General features: G+C 37.8%; 1 protein-coding gene and 1 long non-coding RNA gene across 2 annotated transcripts; one reads left to right on the forward strand and one right to left on the reverse strand.

Moving 5' to 3' along the window:
- Positions 1-3,801: 3,801 nt before the first annotated feature.
- Positions 3,802-11,854, reverse strand: LOC139454280 (uncharacterized). Its single transcript, XR_011652449.1, has 3 exons — positions 10,054-11,854; positions 7,536-7,680; positions 3,802-6,621 (listed from the first exon to the last, which is right to left on the reverse strand). It is a non-coding gene; the product is annotated as an uncharacterized lncRNA (long non-coding RNA).
- A 276-nt stretch (positions 11,855-12,130) lies between these two features.
- Positions 12,131-14,574, forward strand: LOC139453703 (uncharacterized). Its single transcript, XM_071235178.1, has 3 exons — positions 12,131-12,406; positions 13,639-13,758; positions 14,440-14,574. The coding sequence occupies exons 1-3, from the start codon at positions 12,131-12,133 to the stop codon at positions 14,572-14,574; spliced, it is 531 nt and encodes a 176-aa protein (XP_071091279.1).
- Positions 14,575-21,621: the final 7,047 nt, after the last annotated feature.

Raw genomic sequence — 21,621 nt, forward strand, 5'->3', positions numbered from 1 at the left:
AAATTCAACGAATCGGCAGTTCAGTCCAACCAAGAAGGATTTATACAACCACATTCACACAGCTGTACGAAACAACAGGTGATGTCGTTAACTGCTGCGTATACATATAAGTAAATAACACTGCACAGGTTTCTAGACTGGTATATGATAAGTTGACTGACGATTTACCCAATGTGTTTTCAATTCAAAGAGAAATTGTTTTCAAATATTTGATTTTAACAGTACATTTGAGACAGTTGTAGAAAATGACCAACAGGAGTACCATTTGTTCATTTCACTGTAGTGTTTTATAATTAAACCCAATTTTTCCAATTCTACGATATAAATGATCGCATAAACTCTACTCTACTAAATGGATGACGATTCAACAAACATGCACGTTTTTATTTCAAATTCGCTCAACAAATGTTTCTATTTAAAATCATACTGAATTTCAGAAATTCCGAAGAGGAACAAGGAGTCATCTCAGACTTACTGGAAAAACTGAAAAGAGATGAGACAGACTCACGTTTAGACAGCTGCTGGTTTCGACCAAGAAAGTAAGGAAATACTAGTATTCGTTTGAAAATAATGAATACAATGTAAGGTAAAAAAACTTAATTCATAAGCAGTTAATATATACCCCTAAGCCCAGAAAACATAATTGTGAAGCTATTGTGTCTATTCGCTTCTACTCCATAATAATCTATAAAATTGGTGCTGCAAAAACGCCTTTGGATGTGACAAGTTTGCGCTGAACCCGTTTGTATACATACAAATGAGTGTGCTGTTCTGCATTTTAAACAAATAAGAATTAAAACTGTGTATATTACATAGAACTTGTGATGTCAACGATAAACAATATTCACCACTCACTCGTGTATTCATTCATATGGTGCAATTGTGGTGAGGCGAGGTGATTATTGCACTTATATAGCGACGTGCATGCACGTGTGTGTGGCAGCTTGTACTCGTCTGGACTGATGCTGATTTATAGTGCTAGCTCACAAGGAATTTTGAGCAAAAGAATTGTGTTTAGTGATAAAACTGTCAGCATCTTATCAGCAGTCACGAGCTCATGGTCATCAGACATGCCGATGTCCACTCCCCATGGTACAAGTCTCTTACTATAAACAAACAGCCGCAAGGTGCTGATTAGCCCTGCTCCACGTCTGTACTGAATGATACATCCGTGGATGTGTAGTCATTTTATCTTTATAACAATGCAGACAAGCTAACAGTACACCGATCTTTTATTGGGACAACGTGTTCTTTTTAAGAATTATTCTCCATGAATGGAATAAGCGTTATGAGTGAGTGAGTGAGTGAGTTTGGTTTAACGCCTCTTTTAACAGTATTCCAGTTATAACGAGGCTTGTCAGCTTAATGTGGGAGGAAATCGCGAAGTGATGCAGGTCTCAGACGTTTACCACTTCGGTGAAACCCTTAAGCACGGGTATAGTGCTGACGAACCTAGAAACATAATCGGACAACCGGGATTCGAACCCACAATCATAGGTTTCTGGCGTGTCCAAGGGATGTAACTCTGCACAGCGAACCGCGCCTTAGCGACTGGGCCATTCGCACCCCCCAATAATCGTTATGTTAAAACTGAAGACATTCAAAACATTTTAAGTGATGTTACATGTGACCCATATATGCTAACGTGGATAGATGCACCTTTCACTTGAATATATTTAAAAAGATTTAACAGTACACATTTTGATTCATACATTCGTTTTTACTTGTAATGCCAAGCATCTAGATTCACTTTCAGCAAAATCATTTTGATAATGAGCTATTGAGAATAATATCATCTTCCTGTTACTATAACCCGGACCAATTATTTCATATACTGACTGACTTGCAATGAAAAACGACCTGATTCACCTCCCGCTACAATGCAAGGAGTACTTCTACACAAATGAAGAATTTTAGTACATTTTTAGAACTATTATAGTGCTGCAAGCATATATCTTTCTTAACTGTGTTGGGTACAGTGAAGTTTGTTTGTATATCTAAAAATTTGTTGTTTCAACCTGTAAAAATCTAGACCAGACAATCAAGTGACTGACATCATGAGCATTGATTCACTCAATTGGGATACAATGACATGCATCAATGTTCCAATGTGCCTTAATAAAACCAATACCATGCAGCCTTTGTTAAATTGATATTTGTAAAGATATTTGTGTATAAAGATATCTTGCCATTTCAGCGACACCTCAGGTGACACCTTCTTACTTGTCATGTCAACACACTGGCAAAGGACTATGCTTGAAAAGTTTGGCAGTGCTGTTTTACTGGATGCGACATACAACACTAACAAGTACAACCTACCTCTGTATCAACTGGCAGTACGACAGTATGTTCCAGTAGGTTTCATCATAACAGAAGACCAGACCACTGATAGTCTACAGGAGGGCATGGAGAAGTTTGCTTCCTTACACAAGGAGTGGAAGCCAGAAATATTTATAATTGATGACGACCAGAGGGAAAAAAATGTCATCCAAAAGATTTTTCCAGGTAGTTATTGTGTCAAATTGTCCACCTACATCATCACTCATGCATGCACACGCACACACTACCTATTTGAAATTTTGCAGCTTTTACATTTCTTTAATCATGGCTTTTACTGGTAGCACTGACACTATTTCTTATACCAGATTTCAACCACTTATGAAATACTAGCAAATGCTTATTGTTAAAGAATGTATTCACTTATGTAAGTTATTGTGATAAAGTACATGTTGTTGTTGCAGCATTTACAAATGGAACAAAGATGACAAAGTAGACAAAATTTATAGATAAGCACTTCTTAGTTATGCTTTAATAGCTTTACAATAAAAAAGTTGTTATTCATAAAATTTGGTCTAATTTGTCATCTGTCAACTTCTCAGATATGTCCTTCAAAAAAAAGAGGATCAAATTTCATGATAGAGAAATAACTTTAGAAAGTACACACGATGAAGATTTCTGTTTGCAGAAAGCAGTTTTTACATCTGCCATTTCCATGTAAAGCAAGCCTGGAAAAGATGGCTGCAAAGGATACCATCAAGGACAGATCGGGAAGCAATATTGTCAGAGTATGTTCCTGTGCTACTTTCTGTGTAATGAGTCAACAGAACTTTATTAAGTATTAACAATAGTTTGAAAACACACTATCATAACAATACAACATAAACCCTGAATGTTTCATTACTACTGAGATGAATTTATGTTACAAACAGAAAAAACAAGCATATTTTTTTATTTAAATGTTTTTATTTTAACAAACATATGAAAAAATAATGGTAAAAAGCGAATTGCTTTTGTTAATACTGCTCCATGACGCATAATACAAGAAGCAATTATGATATCACATAAGGTTCAATGTAATAAATTAATTATACCTGCCAAGCTAGACGTGTACATATGATAAATATATGTACAGTTGATTCATTTACTAGTACTTCATTGAAAATCTGTCAGTTTTTAATATGATGTTTTAAATAGAATATAATATTTGGGTTTAATATTCTTTACTCAAATTCAAATTATTATATAGCACTGTTTGGGAAAATACATTTCATTTGGAAGATTAAAGTCATTTGTAAACATGAAACGGAAACGTAAAGAATCTTCGGTATGATATCAACAGAAATTAATTTCAGTATCCAAAATATGTCTATTATACTTTTATATGTTAAGATCCCAGCAGCCAAGACTGAGGCGACTATAAATAATTTCACAAAATGTCCATAATTTAAATCACAGTGTATCCCATTATCTGCAAGTTGCAAGTTCTTTAAAGTTATAAATTACATTATATTATGATATTTCGAACTTCTTAAACAGTATATATTATTTGTCTTTAGGTACAACTTCCTGTTTCCTTTCAAACATATTGAAATTACTTACTTTCTAAAATGTTTGCAAATTTACTTATATGAATATTCAATTGAGAATTTCAGTATGTTTTCATGCCTGTTATTCAGTTTGTCCGACATTATGTCCTGCCTGGATCAGTCAGACTATGGGACTAAAGTACAGGAACTGAGAACTCAGTGGGGGCACTACATGAATTTCATCAACTATATGGACCACTTCTGGCTGTGCTCACCTAAGGTATATATGTAAGGTGAATGCACTATAAGAAATGTGGGTAAAATGATACAAAGTGTATGCAATTTGTTATGTGAAGAAAGTCCCACACCTTGTTGGCCACTGAATTTCCATGAAGTGAAATGCATATATGATCCAATTTTAATCCAGAATACTCCTGGTCTTTATTTTCATGATGCATATTTGATGCATCATATTTAAATCAGTTCCTAGAAAACATCTGAGAGACTGTGCCAGGATTCTTAATTTTGTTCTGATAATCAAATGTTACAGTCAACAGAAAGGCTGCAATGTTATTATTTGTTTTATTAACATCTTGTACAATAAAAGTTGAATTCTTTTGTACACAAATAGATAAAATAAATATAAACTGTGAATGTGTGTGATATTTAACGCTAATATTACAATTCCAGCCATGGGCTATGGCCTTCAGACCTTTCAACCAGCATGTGGGACTGACAACTACTAATGGAGTGGAGAGGCTCCATTCTCTGTTGAAGAGTGAGCAGAAACATACTGCAGACATGAGCATAACAGGGCTGATTCAACTTTTAATGAAACACCACAAGAGCAGACAACAGAGGTAATCTAGATCTACTACTTAAGTTAATTTGATAACAGATAACAGTAGGTTTTAGATATCAGGTTTGTTCCCAGTATGCCTACATCCCAGTATGCCAACACTATTTGTTTTGTTGTGGATTGATATATGCTGATGTAAGCATATTACTAACAATCTACAAGAAAGACCTACAGAAATTACTTGCTGGATTCGCTGTAACGTTTAGAAACTGAAGATAATTGTGGTTAAGTGTTAATACTTATTTTTTGAGGCAAAAAGAAATATTATGAATGTTTAGAAAATGTAAATGCATACAAGGATCTCGGTATCATAATTAATACAAAAATATTCCCATACAGATGAGAGTTATGGGGTTACGAATAGCCTATTATAGTGGAAAATCTGAATTTATCATTTATTTATCATTAAACCATTCACTCCAATGTATATAAGATATGGAGTTTACAGTAAATAGGAGGAAAACGTCTGGGTATCACAAGAAAATTGTCACATTTTGTTTATAACAGAAGTCTTTGTAGAATAACTTTACTTTACCAATATACATTAGAAGTGGCTAATGTTGATACAGTATAGCTAGTAACCTCAAAATTTGGATGTTATCTACATCAGTTGATTGGATTAAATTGGTTACCAGACCACACCTTGAAGATCATGTTATTCAAAAAAGGAATTCTGATAGGGCAATTTCTGGTAAGGCAAGATTTCATAAAGTCATAGATGATAACACTACACTGGAAACATATTTACATACTTAAACAAAACGTGTACATGATATGCATATAATTGCTATTGTTTAGAACATCTTGTCTTTATTTACAAATCGATTGTGGGAGGTGGAGTAATACACCTTTAGTTGACCGGAAATGCACTTCTTGTATTAGCCAGGATATTGTTGATGGATCTAATTTTACATTAAAAAACAGCAAAATATTGTAAAAACTGTAATGGATGAATCAACATATTTTTTATGAGTCACACTATATTAATATTTGTTTTTTATCAATGTCTAACCATGGGATAGTCCATTTTAAGTAAGGTATTTCACACTCATCGATGCATATTACATCCTCATAGAAGTGCAAATTTGTTTTGATAAGAGTGCAAGCATATTGGGATATAGGCAAAATGACAACAACAAAGAACAACCCATATATTGTTACCTGAGGTAAGGCAGTGTGGATGGATGTGTATAAACTAAATATATTCAACAAAACATAAGCATGGGCTACATGCACTTAAACTTAAATTATTAATAAATACAAAAACAAAATTACTGCATGCACAAATGACACAATTAAGTTAAATCTAAAAACAGGTTAACTGATAATTATCACATACACAGTCTTGAGAAATATTCTACAAATAAACAATTTCATTTCAGTTACTATGAAAAGAATGACAGAATGAAGATGACATTGAAGAGTTCTGTACCAGGGTTCTTGAATGGGAGAGAGTTGACATGCTTTGACCACTGCAGAAAGCGATTAAATGAGGTGACACAGATTCAGTCTATACATAAAGGCGAATCTGCTTACCAAGTGAACAATTACAATGTTGTTTTAAATAGGGAAAACAAAGATCTTTGTTCTTGCCAAGACTTTAGAAGATATTTCTTTCCATGTAAGCATATTCTGGCAACATTATATCACAATACACTACCTTGGGATGCCCTTCCCAAGCAATACAGAGACATCCAAATGTTCCATGTCAGCAAAGACTGTAGGAAATCACTGCCAACAGGTATAAATGTCAAATTTCCAAAAGTCTCTTCAGAAGATTCTCCATCAGCTGTTGACATGACTGGTGCAGAGCAAAGTGACACAACATTGAAGGCGCCTGCAAATGACACTGGCAATGCCCAAAGGAAACAAACGAGTGTGAGGTTGTTGTTGGAGTTGAGGGATCTACTGATGAGGTGCAGCAGCCAGGAAACAGTAACAGAGGCCAACCAGTCCCTAGAAAAGATAAAGCTAACTGTTCAAAATAGAAACTGTTTTAGGAAAAGGAGGAAACACAGGCAGATGCCAACAGCAGCTAAAAATTTCCTTAAGTCAAAAGTACAGAAAAAGTATTTGCTCAACAAGAAGAAACACATGATGCGTAAGTTTTGTATTAAATCTATTGACTCAATGATTAATACAATATCAATAAATTAACACAAAAAAAACTTTCATCAGGTGCATGAACAAGTGAAATTTCTAAATGTGCATTCAGGATTATAAGGAGGATATACATTTTGCAACACAAATGATTGATTTTTTAAAGAAGAAATAAAGTGAACAAATAACCATGTGTAATTGATCACAATTTCACTTGCAGAGAGGGCAAAATCGCTTTCAAATATTACCAGAAAAACAGAAAATAAGGTAACTATTGAAAAGGAAAAGCAGAACTAAAAAAAAGAGAAACATACATTTAGTCATATGTGCAATCATCTGTTTAAGCAATGCATGTTTCATACTGAATGGATGTTTTAACATTACATGTACTTTCAAATAATACTATAAATATGACGTGTGTGTGTGTGCACGTGCATGTGATTTGAGAAAAAACGTTCACACATCTTGAACTTAGGCGCAAGAACTGATATCTTCTTTTTATACACATGCTGGACTACATTCTGTGGCATTATAAATTAAAGTTTGCAATGAATAATGACAATCAAACAGGTGTGAATACTTAAATAAAATTGACCACTTCCAGGAGCATGGAGAGTCAGAAGATGACCTACCTGATATGGCAAGTTTTATGGTGAGTATAAAGAGAGAAGACAAAATATACTAAAAGTTTCTTCAAACAGTCTTGTATTATTAGTAGAATCCATGCACTGTGTACATTTTAGGTACATATTATCGAAACATTTACTTACATCTCTTTTTAATACTGACAAGTATCTATCAAGTCATAAATCTCTGTAATACCATGAAAGTAAAGATGAAACCTTCATTCTCTGATCCTAGGCAACTTCAACAGCAACATTTGAGGAAGGGAAGAAACTGGCTGTAATAGACCTGCTGACAGAATCAGAGCAGAACACATCCACAGAGGTATGTCATGTGCACATATTTGGAATGTCTATAAAATTCTTTATAGAAGAAATTCTGTCACTGAAAATGTATTAATTGGAACCAAATGAAGAGTTTTGTTTGGGACTTTGTGAGGAAAAGTAGCATACTGAAAATTCCTGTTATGTTACCAATTGCAGGAGCAGGATGATGTTTCCGATGACTTGCCAGAGTTAAAATTTGTGGGGAGAAAGAGGAAAGAAACAGTTGTAAAGCAAACAACAGATGACCACACAACCAAAAACGTATGTGCCGTATCTGTACCATAATACCCTGCTTGTTTGTACAGTTGCTCTCATTAAGTTTCAATATTAACTTATTGTAAACATACTATTCCTGTATTACAGAATCAAGGGGAGGGGACACTTCAGATCAACAGGAGACAGAGTGAACCTGTAAGTCAATGAGCTACGAATACAACAGAATATGTACCGGTAGATGTAATCAAATGTTGGACTGACTTTTGATGTTTTGAATACACACTTTGAATCCAGCTAGCTATATCATGGTGTCCTGTACACAACTTAATGTTGACCTCACAACCCAGTGATTGATTTGAGAAAAATGCAATCGCGGCGCGATGACACACAGTAACTGAACGTGACCACCAAATTCATTACGTTGCCATGGACGACCACATATGAATGTGGGCAACATTGAGTAGGTGGGAAATAACCCCCTAGTCCTCAGCAAGCCTGTCCCCAAAACCAAGTCTACTCTTCCACCAACGAGTTTGAAGTTTTAACATTACAGAACTGACAGCTATCGTTCACTTGCGTTTCAGCTGCCGATACCTTTGGATTATGGGTCTGTATGGAGGTTTCACTCAAACACTAATGCTGTGATGGCTGTAGTAGATGGACATAAACTGACGGGAAGAAGCTTTGGAGCACTGAAACCAGGGCATGAAGTTACAGATGAGGTACGTTCATAATAACCAATTATTTTCAAATCTGATGAGGGACTAATTATTTGGCATATGATACATCTATTGATATCTTTTTTGTTTTGGTAATTCTGATGTTCATGTCACTGATACCAAGTTGCAGCTTCCCCGAAATTATTATGCTTAGTCTGTCATGACCCTTAAGACATGGCTTTCTTGGAAGAATATTAGTTTGGGCTTTACTGACAGGAAAAGCAATTACACCATTGCCATGATAACATAGGTGAACCAGTGTTCAATGCAACATTAACCATTCAATTACATCAAAATATCAGAAAGCATGAAAGCAAAAATGGTTGTTTCTTGTTTCAATGCTGCACTCTGTTTATAACAGTTGTCCATCAATAATCACATCTGGAACAGACAATCCAGTAATAAATTATGTGAATGCAACACATGTATTATAGTTTGAATGCATTGCTTTCTAATTTTACAGGTACTCAATGCATACTGCGGGGCTAAATGTCGAGATCGAGATGATGTATACCTGATGGATTGCCTTGTTGCCACACATGTTATTCTTAATCATGGACAACCACCATTATTCAGGAATGTAAGGAATACAATGATTGTCAAAAGTTTGTAATGGTTCTAAAATCAGAGCAAATATGAGCATTACAATTCATGACAAATCCTTTCCTCTAACAACAGTGAAACATTCTACTCCCTCCAAGGGACATGTGAAGCAAGATTTAATGTAGAAGACTTATGTACATGTGACATATACGCCTGTTATATCTGTACATCTAACATTATCTACACCTGCGGGGGATTACAGTTGACTTGCTATTTAAAGAGTGTATAACTGACTTAGCAAAACTGACTTCAGAAAGAACACATCTTCCTGCTCATTCATCAATACATTGAATATATATATAAGTAAAAAAGATGGTCATAGCAAAGAATAATGTTTAAAAGACTGAATTTATTTCTTGAACAGGTGGATCTGCTTCTGAAAGAAATGATCCTTGCTCCATATGTCACAGGAAAGCACTGGCACATGTTTGTGGTGTTCCCACAAAGAAATGAGATTTTATACTTAAATCCTTTGGGTGAAGATACGTCTTATAAAAGTAAAGAAGCAATTTTGTCAGCTTGGAGGAGAATACTCCAAGTGAGAAGTGAAAAGGGCCTCCTCGACAAGGAAATATTAAAGAAACGATGGAGGCTAATAACAGCAAATCACCAATTGCAACAAGATTCCACAAGCTGTGGAATATTTGTGATGAAGGTAGGACACATACTTGACAGCTAATTACTGCTAAATGACCTTAGTAACAGATATTAACCTTTTTTAAGCTGTTCAATATAGAGAAATGGCAATGCATAATTTTTGTTAGTAATATTCAAACTGATAAACGCTAGTTTACCCTTACTGATAACTTGAAATTTCAGTTTGTTGACTTCCTTCTTGATGGGAAGAACATGTCCACCCAATTTGACACAGATGAATTCAGGACACACATAGCATCATATTTGCTGCAAAACTCTGGTAGGTACAGATTCCTGAAACTAATCATGAGCAAACAGAAACATACCACTCTTTATAACCCAAAGGGTTAGAAATAACAGAATTCATAAAATTTGCATGTGCACAAGGGCAAATATTACTTCCCATACACCAGAATATGGTTTACATCATTCAGACATCATTGTTTACTTCCTTGTTTACTTCCTTACGAAATAAGGTTAGAATGACATTACACTAGAACTGACGGAAATGATGGAATACACATTAAATATCATATAATACTCTCTATAAATGTTAACTGGTTGATAGGCATTATCACTTAAGAATATAGAGTGAGGTAATGACACCACTGACATGGAGGTACACCATTGAAAAAATTAAGAAAAGTAATTAAATGCAATGAATATTTCTAAAGAAATTGGAACATGAGAATGTACTGTTTCAGATTTACCAGCAATGGCTGACATCTGTAGAGGCTGCTCAATGCATACACAAGTGGATACCACTGGCAAATGTGTCAAGACAACACAAGGAACCAAACAGAGGGAACAAGATTGGGTAAGAATTCTTGACCAGTTACAACACAAAGTACTCAGGAAATTAGGGCTGGGACGGGTAACTCGGGTACTCAGGTCGGCTGGGTACTGAGTAGGACCCGGGTACCCACGGGACTACCCGGACCCGAGTTTAGTCACATAATTATATATATATATCGTTTAATGGCAAAACTTATCTAGAACTCTATGGTTACACTATAAGTGACAAATAGTCACATTTCTTTCTGACTATATATGTAAACATACCTTCTGGCTCTATATGTTTGCATAAAGATAAAACTTCAGTCAACTTCAGTGTATGCATGACCAGATCAGTTTATACGTGTATCTAAATGCATGGTGACATGTGTATGGTCAAACGTTTCCCAATCGGACATTTTGTGCCAATCTCTTGAGGCCTACAGCGGGCAGCCGGGTAGGGTCGGATAATAGGGGGGTGGGTACCCGGGTAGTAAATTTGGACTCGTCCCAGCCCTACAGGAAATAATGATTAAATGAATCACATAAGTGAACATGTTTTAGCAAGCTTATAAAGTAGCACAACGAAAAATATAAGCATGAATAATGATATGTTTGACTGTGAGGAAAAAAACCAACTGAAATGAAATAACAAACAATAGAAATAACAATTTTGTATTGCACATGTTGCAGGTGCAGTGTGAGAGCTGCAGGTATTGGTATCACTTTGAATGCTCTGGCAGCAATGCATCATTTAGAACACTGCAAAAGGAAACCTTTGTGTGCAAAGTGTGCCAGGTAGATGAAGACTATGTGGGCAATAGATCACCAACTTCAAGTGTAGTTCTGAGAAAAGGCACACAACCAAACAAATCATCAATGAATAATCCTCACAGATATCAAACTAGGTTTGGTGGGCACACAGAGAACAACTTCCAGTTGATCGCTTTAAATGGTCGCATAAAGAAATGCCAAGGATGCAAAACTAAAACAAAATTTCACACTTAGTAGGCTAGTAATTGATCCAACCCTAATATTAACAGATGACCATATACAACATTTGGAACAAAATGGCATAGACATTATGCAAGTTATAAATTCAAAAGTACCATATTTCTAAACAAACATATTTAACAAAGTCAAGAAAAGAAGCTGAAATGAACCGTAACTCTCCACAACACTCGACCTAGAACAGATGCCAGAATGTCAGGATAACATGACAACCAAGACCTTCACAGCAGCCCTCAAACCAGTTAGGATTACATGACAATCAAGACCCTCACAGCAGCCCTCAACCCAGTCAGGATAACATGACAATCAAGACCCTCACAGCAGCCCTCAACTAAGTCAGGATAACATGACAACCAAGACCCTCAGAGAAGCCCTAAACCTAGAACAAATGCCAGAAAGTCAGGATAACATGACAACCAAGACCCTCACAGAAGCCCTCAACCCAGTCAGGATAACATGACAACCAAGACCCTCACAGAAGCCTTCAACCCAGAACAGATGCCAGAAAATCAGGATTACATGACAATCAAGACCCTCACAGAAGCCCTCTACCCACAACAGATGCCAGAAAGTCAGGATAACATGACAATCAAGACCCTCACAGAAGGCCTTCTGCCAGAAAGTCAGGATAACATGACAACCAAGACCCTCACAGAAGCCCTCAACCCAGAACAGATGCCAGAAAGTCAGGATAACATGACAACCAAGACCATCACAGCAGCCCTTAACCCAGTCAGGATAACATGACAACCAAGACCCTCACAGCAGCCCTAAACCTAGAACAGATGCCACAAAGTCAGGATAACATGACAATCAAAACCCTCACAGAAGCCCTAAACCTAGAACAGATGCCAGAAAGTCAGGATAACATGACAACCAAGACCCTCACAGCAGCCCTCAACCCTGAACAGATGCCAGAAAGTCAGGATAATATGACAACCAAGACCCTCACAGCAGCCCTCAGCCCAGAACAGATGCCAGAAAGTCAGGATAACATGACAACCAAGACCCTCACAGCAGCCCTCAACCCAGTCAGGATAACATGACAATCAAGACCCTCACAGAAGCCCTCTGCCCACAACAGATGCCAGAAAGTCAGGATAACATGACAATCAAGACCCTCACATCAGCCCTCAACCCAGTCAGGATAACATGACAACCAAGACCCTCACAGCAGCCCTAAACCTAGAACAGATGCCAGAAAGTCAGGATAACATGACAACCAAGACCCTCACAGAAGCCCTAAACCTAGAACAGATGCCAGAAAGTCAGGATAATACGACAACCAAGACCCTCACAGCAGCCCTCAGCCCAGAACAGATGCCAGAAAGTCAGGATAACATGACAATCAAGACCCTTACAGAAGCCCTCAACCCAGTCAGGATAACATGACAATCAAGACCCTTACAGAAGCCCTCAACCCAGTCAGGATAACATGACAATCAAGACCCTCACAGCAGCCCTCTACCCAGAACAGATGCCAGAAAGTCAGGATAACATGACAACCAAGACCCTCACAGCAGCCCTCAACCCAGTCAGGATAACATGACAACCAAGACCCTCACAGCAGCCCTCAACCCAGTCAGGATAACATGACAATCAAAACCCTCACAGAAGCCCTCAACTCAGTCAGGATAACATGACAATCAAGACCCTCACAGCAGCCCTCTACCCAGAACAGATGCCAGAAAGTCAGGATAACATGACAACCAAGACCCTCACAGCAGCCCTCAACCCAGTCAGGATAACATGACAACCAAGACCCTCACAGCAGCCCTCAACCCAGTCAGGATAACATGACAACCAAGACCCTCACAGCAGCCCTAAACCTAGAACAGATGCCACAAAGTCAGGATAACATGACAATCAAAACCCTCACAGAAGCCCTAAACCTAGAACAGATGCCAGAAAGTCAGGATAACATGACAACCAAGACCCTCACAGCAGCCCTCAACCCTGAACAGATGCCAGAAAGTCAGGATAATATGACAACCAAGACCCTCACAACAGCCCTCAGCCCAGAACAGATGCCAGAAAGTCAGGATAACATGACAATCAAGACCCTCACAGCAGCCCTCAACCCAGTCAGGATAACATGACAATCAAGACCCTCACAGAAGCCCTCTACCCACAACAGATGCCAGAAAGTCAGGATAACATGACAATCAAGACCCTCACATCAGCCCTCAACCCAGTCAGGATAACATGACAACCAAGACCCTCACAGCAGCCCTAAACCTAGAACAGATGCCAGAAAGTCAGGATAACATGACAATCAAGACCCTCACAGAAGCCCTCAACTCAGTCAGGATAACATGACAATCAAGACCCTCACAGCAGCCCTCTACCCAGAACAGATGCCAGAAAGTCAGGATAACATTTCAATCAAGACCCTTACAGAAGCCCTCAACCCAGTCAGGATAACATGACAATCAAGACCCTTACAGAAGCCCTCAACCCAGTCAGGATAACATGACAATCAAGACCCTCACAGAAGCCCTCAACTCAGTCAGGATAACATGACAATCAAGACCCTCACAGCAGCCCTCTACCCAGAACAGATGCCAGAAAGTCAGGATAACATGACAACCAAGACCCTCACAGCAGCCCTCAACCCAGTCAGGATAACATGACAACCAAGACCCTCACAGCAGCCCTCAACCCAGTCAGGATAACATGACAATCAAAACCCTCACAGAAGCCCTCAACCCAGTCAGGATAACATGACAATCAAGACCCTCACAGAAGCCCTCTACCCACAACAGATGCCAGAAAGTCAGGATAACATGACAACCAAGACCATCACAGAAGCCCTCTACCCACAACAGATGCAAGAAAGTCAGGATAACATGACAATCAAGACCCTCACAGCAGCCCTCAACCCAGTCAGGATAACATGACAACCAACACCCTCACAGCAGCCCTCAGCCCAGAACAGATGCCAGAAAGTCAGGATAACATGACAATCAAGACCCTTACAGAAGCCCTCAACTAAGTCAGGATAACATGACAATCAAGACCCTCACAGAAGCCCTCTACCCACAACAGGTGCCAGAAAGTCAGGATAACATGACAACCAAGACCATCACAGAAGCCCTCTACCCACAACAGATGCCAGAAAGTCAGGATAACATGACAATCAAGACCCTCACAGCAGCCCTCAACCCAGTCAGGATAACATGACAACCAAGACCCTCACAGCAGCCCTAAACCTAGAACAGATGCCAGAAAGTCAGGATAACATGACAACCAAGACCCTCACAGCAGCCCTCAACTAAGTCAGGATAACATGACATCCAAGACCCTCACAGCAGCCCTAAACCTAGAACAGATGCCAGAAAGTCAGGATAACATGACAACCAAGACCCTCACAGCAGCCCTCAACCCAGTCAGGATAACATGACAACCAAGACCCTCACAGCAGCCCTCAACTAAGTCAGGATAACATGACATCCAAGACCCTCACAGCAGCCCTAAACCCAGAACAGATGCCACAAAGTCAGGATGACATGACAACCATGACCCTCGCAGCAGCCCTCAACTAAGTCAGGATAACATGACAACCAATACCCTCACAGAAGCCCTCTACCCACAACAGATGCCAGAAAGTCAGGATAACATGACAACCAAGACCCTCACAGCAGCCCTCAACTAAGTCAGGATAACATGACATCCAAGACCCTCACAGCAGCCCTAAACCCAGAACAGATGCCACAAAGTCAGGATGACATGACAACCATGACCCTCGCAGCAGCCCTCAACTAAGTCAGGATAACATGACAACCAATACCCTCACAGAAGCCCTCTACCCACAACAGATGCCAGAAAGTCAGGATAACATGACAACCAAGACCCTCACAGCAGCCCTCAACTAAGTCAGGATAACATGACATCCAAGACCCTCACAGCAGCCCTAAACCTAGAACAGATGCCAGAAAGTCAGGATAACATGACAACCAAGACCCTCACAGCAGCCCTCAACCCAGTCAGGATAACATGACAACCAAGACCCTCACAGCAGCCCTCAACTAAGTCAGGATAACATGACATCCAAGACCCTCACAGCAGCCCTAAACCCAGAACAGATGCCACAAAGTCAGGATGACATGACAACCATGACCCTCGCAGCAGCCCTCAACTAAGTCAGGATAACATGACAACCAATACCCTCACAGAAGCCCTCTACCCACAACAGATGCCAGAAAGTCAGGATAACATGACAGTGAAGAAAATTTCACACTAATACTTTTGGGGTATATGTTGCTGTTGTAATCAATATGGCACATTAATGATCTATAGAAGAAACAGTAAGACTTTACTAAGGTATTGTTTTTTTTAAACTGTTTTTTGGGGCCAGATACCCTGGGCCTCCACGCGGCCTGGCCTGGAAACTATCCCATTCATCTGTGAAATGCTGACACCATTACAGGTGAATGGGATAGGCTAACACAGGGTGATTCAGTTCCCTTACAATAATATACTAACAGAAAAATTGTAAAGGGAATTCATAACAATATTCAGAGAAATGTTTACTTCTGTGTTTAAGAAAAAGAAATGTAAATATGCATATGCAACATTTCCAAAACAGTTAAAGCATAACCATACTATATTTCATATATCAGGAATTCCCTTGCATCTTTCTATCAGTATAGTTATTACTTATAACATTGAAAGTAAATTTTAATTCTATTGCTTCATGCAACAGTTCATTTTAATAAGAGTGACTGAGTGACTGAGAGCAATGTTTCACTATATTACAAAACACATTTAACAGCCACATTATCACCAAGTACCAAATGAGCGAGATAAAGTGGAATGAGTTGGGTTTAATGCCACTTTGAACAGTATTCCAGTTATATCACGGCATGAAACCCATGAACACAAAAGTGCTGACAAACTAAGGAACATAATCAGAGAGAACACCAGGATCCCAACCCAACAATCATAGGTTTTTTGGCACACTTTTGGTGATGAGAAACACTGATGGGTAAACACTGATGGGTAAACACTGATGGGTAAACACTGATGGAGAAACACTGATCGGGAAACACTGATCGGGAAACACTGATGGAGAAACACTGATGGGGAAACACTGATGGGGAAACACTGATGGAGAAACACTGATGGGAAACACTGATGGAGAAACACTGATGGGGAAACACTGATGGGGAAACACTGATGGGGAAACACTGATGGAGAAACACTGATGGAGAAACACTGATGGGGAAACACTGATGGGGAAACACTGATGGAGAAACACTGATGGGGAAACACTGATGGGGAAACATGGGAATTAATGAGCAACTATACTCATCCAATGATGAACCTCACGGTGAAACTAGCAAAATATAAGCCAAAGTCAAGACACCAATACTGGGTAAGTGAGTGAGTTTTACTCCACTTTTAGCAATATTCTAGCAATATAACAGCAGGGGACACACTAAATGAGATTCACACATGGTACCCATGTGAGGAATCAAACCCAAGTTTTCAAGCAACCCCACCACCTGACAACAAGACTGAGTAATTCAATTGCTGACAGTTTGAAAAATAACCATTGAAATGCATGAACTTTCCTAAATACCCATTTTCTGTTGATTTCTTTAAATATTTATAAACAGATGTGGGTATATGGGTATAAATTTTGACTGCCAATTTCAATACCTAACTTTAAATAAATGCTTAGGACATATGAAATCAACACAATTGAAAAAACAACATTTGGCATAACAATTCATTCCAATCAAACTGCATGCATTCCTGTATAAGTGAACATGAGAGACTAATGTGTTATATTATATATATATGAAATCAATTAGACAGGCCAGGCTTATTATTTTTCACTGATTTTGAAAAGACTTTTCATACTGTCTCCAAACCATTCACTATAGTTTTTTTGGAAAAATACGACCTAAGGGCTAATATACTCAAATATATGTTTCTTTTGCCAAATAATAGAGGTTGTGTAGGTGATCCAGTGTCACCTTATCTCTTCTTCTTGGTAGCATGTTCTCGAATTAATGATCGAATTAATGGAATAAAGCTTAATAATGAAGAGTATAAACTTGAACAATAATAGAATAAGCAGTTAGTCTGTTTAGCACTAACAACATTTGTATATAATTGAATAATATTAGAATATAATCAAATTATGCAAAATATTCCTGAATCATCGAAAATAATAATAAGAGAGAAACATTGAATATTAATAACCAAAGTGTCAACACAAGTGTATGGCATATTTATGATAAACTTATTACCACAGCAAAACAGCAAAAAAGCCAGTGTATTGTGAAAAATGGTAAAGAAAGTTAAGCTCAAAATAGACTTAGAGTACAGATTCAATGATAAAGTTATATACTGTAAATGTTAAAATTAACGTGAATTTGTTTGCATTGATGAAACTTGAAAATATGATGATAGGTGAAATACCAACTTGAATATAAACACAAACACAAGTTTTTGAGCAGAATTTTCAAATACATAAAATTGTTATTAAAAGAAACAGGAATTACACAATAGGCATCCGTTGAGTTATCATTGCTTGGGTCAAGAGTTTTACCCACTTGTGTCCAACTAGGCATCACTGACCACTCCAGCAGTCAAAGACGGACGCCACCCAGACAGACACTCCGTCTAGGGACTGCACGACCTAACGCGCACCGATAGGCTCCACCTCACTCCTCAGCCTTTGTCACATGCCTCAAGTTTGTTGACACCTTCTCTGCAGTCCAATCAGTGAACAGTTGTTGGTTCAATTATATTATTGCCTTTGAACTTCCTTAATGCCAGTCAACAGGAATATACATAAAAACTGTGTGTTGTTTTTAGGAAAACACTGTTGTTTTTATGGAAGTGCTCTCCTCAGTGCCAATAAGCAGTTACTAGTATATTCGCTGTTTGACTGGTTGGAATAAGGTAAGGATATGTTTCATTTCACTGGGGATGGGGGGGGGGGATTTGGAGATGCATTAATTTCAATATTTACAGTATGCTAAAAGACAACTGTTGAAAATGAAGTAAGTTTGTGAGGACATTTGCTCTTTTAAATTGTGGAACTGTATCTGTGAGTTTACGTAATGTATATTCATGATATTTAGAATATAGACATTACAAAGAAGAAAGAAGAAAATGGAAATATTATCTTTCCATAACCCCAAGCAGTTTATTTTAAAATCCTATGATTCATATGGCCAAACAATAGGACAGGCAGACAGACATACAGATATAGTTAAACATGTTAAACATCGAACCATATTTTGGCTGATGAGACACTACATATTGATGACATTTTGCAGGGTAAAATACTATTTACAATGATATAATCGTCATAAATTGATGTAGGACAATAAACAATGCAAGTATCAATAATTGTCGTCTTAAAAACATGTTTGTTATTATAGAAGCAATGCATTTGAAATAATTTCATGCACTTAGGATTATTTTCAGAAAACAGTAAAAAAAATAAATGTGGGTTACGCACTTTAGAACAGTAACAAGATAAATTAATGCTGTATCTTAGGTCGTTATAAAAATTACCCTCTGTTTTGTTTGTTTGTTGGTTGGTTGTTCAACACTGCACTCAGCAATATTCCAGCTATATGACGGCAGTCTGTAAATAATCATGTCTGGACCAGACAATCCAGTGATTGACATCATGAACATCGATCCATGCAATTGGGATCGAGGACATGCATTAACCAAGTCAGCTAGCCTGACAACCCGATACCTTTAGTCGCCTGTTATGACAAGCATAGTCGCCTTTACGGCAAGCATGGGTTGCTGAAGACCTGTTCTACATCTTCATGGGTCAATTAAGGAAATGAACTTCATTTTCCTGTTTCTTACACAAATAACAAGTTCTGAGCTCTAAGGGATGGGGGTGCATTGTGCCGACCTATCTCAACGTGTAGGGTGAGACTTCCAAACATAGTCTGGGGAGATATTTTCTGAGATTCATGGACATAAAAGTTTGCAAGTTAAGTTCAGGGACAAGATCTTTTTTTTAAACATATGGTAGCTGAGTAGCATATTTCCATGCTGAGGATTTGATGTATCATTCCAGAGTTGTTCAAACCAAGTACATGTATATCCATCTACTGTCTTGAGTTTTTCATTTATAAGAGACGCCACATACTGAGTTGAGCCTGGCATAAATATCAAGTCATGGTTATCCAGCTGCTTGCTTATATTAATGACAGTGTGAATGATATTCTTCTTTTTTTCTTCTTTTGCCATATTATAAAATTCTGTGTGGCAGTCTATCACTTTCCCTTCTATTGACTATTTGACAGTGATTGACATAAAGACCTTTTTTGCCATAGCTGAGATTAATAAAGATGTGAACAGCAACTTAAGGTTATAACATGAGCATTACCCTATTTCATGATGAGGCACAAAGTGAAACAGATGGTAGATGTTCACAAAGCGTGGTAGTGCATAGACTTTATTATAACAATGATGAGACCTCAATAAAATATTGAAAGGAGTTTAAGTATAACAGCAGAGTTATGCAATGGTCGTATTCATTGCCTTTGGGGGCACATTTGATAGGCATTCAAACAGTTAACAGAATGACAATGTTCAATTTATGTAAATATGAAATTACATTGAAAACATAATATGCTGCCATACAAATGTTATGTACATCTAAAGTGTCATATACTCTGTGAAGAATGAAGAATGCAATAAGATCTGCTCAGAAATATAAATAGAATTGGTCCTATTTGACTGTAAATTTTTAACTGTCATATATAAGCCTGTTGTTTTATTATGGATTAACTGCCACTTTTGGCAGTACTTCAATTTCAAAGAAGTTTGAAAAACTGTTATTTAACAATTATGAGTCAGGTGGCAGTCTTGTAGTTGGTGAATTTACAGGAAGTACTTCTCTGAAAGATATTACAAATCTTTCAATTCCCATCCAATTTGACCAACGACAGAGCCTGCCTCATTTACAACAGATAAAGACATATAATATTTGTGACCTGAGGCAGCGGAGGTGAGGTGAAACAGGGTTAAAGGTCGGATTCAAGATTATTGTACTTATATAGTAACATGTATGTGGCTGCTTGTACCAGTTCAGACATTACATAGTGTAAAGAGTAGAGTGCGTGCCCACCGAGTTACCATGCTGCAGTGTAACATGATGGATACCCCATTCAGACACATCATATGGACTCCAAGACTACAAGTGCCCGTTTTACTCCCCTTATGCCAAATGCCAACCACCCATCGCACTACCAACCTACACACATAGAAAAGACCATAATTACAATAACTGGCCACCTGGATAGTTTCCATGGGAATGGTACACCCAATAACAAAGCTTCACTGTGCTGCTGTAATCCATTTATAAAACACACAATTGGTAATTAGATTAAATAAGTTAAAGCTAAGTCTGTATGTATTGTACCATTTATATTCCAGAAACAAACGTCATGGCAGTACTATACTATACACAAGACACCCAAGGCCTGCAAAGGTGGTGCTTGATACTATATATAAAGAAATAAAGCAAAGTTGATATATTCCAGAAACAAACGTCATGGCAGTACTATACTATACACAAGACATCCAAGGCCTGCAAAGGTGGTGCTTGATACTATATGTAAAGAAATAAAGCAAAGTTGATGTTGTCTGAGTTATAAGCTCAACTCAGTATATAGTGAGTTTGCCTAAGCTGGATATTGTAAACTAGTAACCTATTTTCTGTTTACACACATTTGATGTCTTAATGCAGTCTTTCTTTGAAGTGTCCCATAATCATGATAATAAGTAACTTGAAGAAACTTTCAAATTGAAACAAAATAGATAGGCCTATAACTACTGTTTAATAATACCTAACCTAGGATAAAAGTCTCCATATAATTTTTATGTGGAACATTATGATATAAATCTGAAGTAATATTCAAAATATCAATCAAGAACTCAACCCCCAAAAGTAC

The sequence above is a fragment of the Haliotis cracherodii genome, unplaced genomic scaffold (assembly GCF_022045235.1).
Source record: "Haliotis cracherodii isolate W230 unplaced genomic scaffold, xgHalCrac1.p SCAF_10, whole genome shotgun sequence".
In the NCBI taxonomy this organism is placed as follows: Eukaryota; Metazoa; Mollusca; class Gastropoda; order Lepetellida; family Haliotidae; genus Haliotis; species Haliotis cracherodii.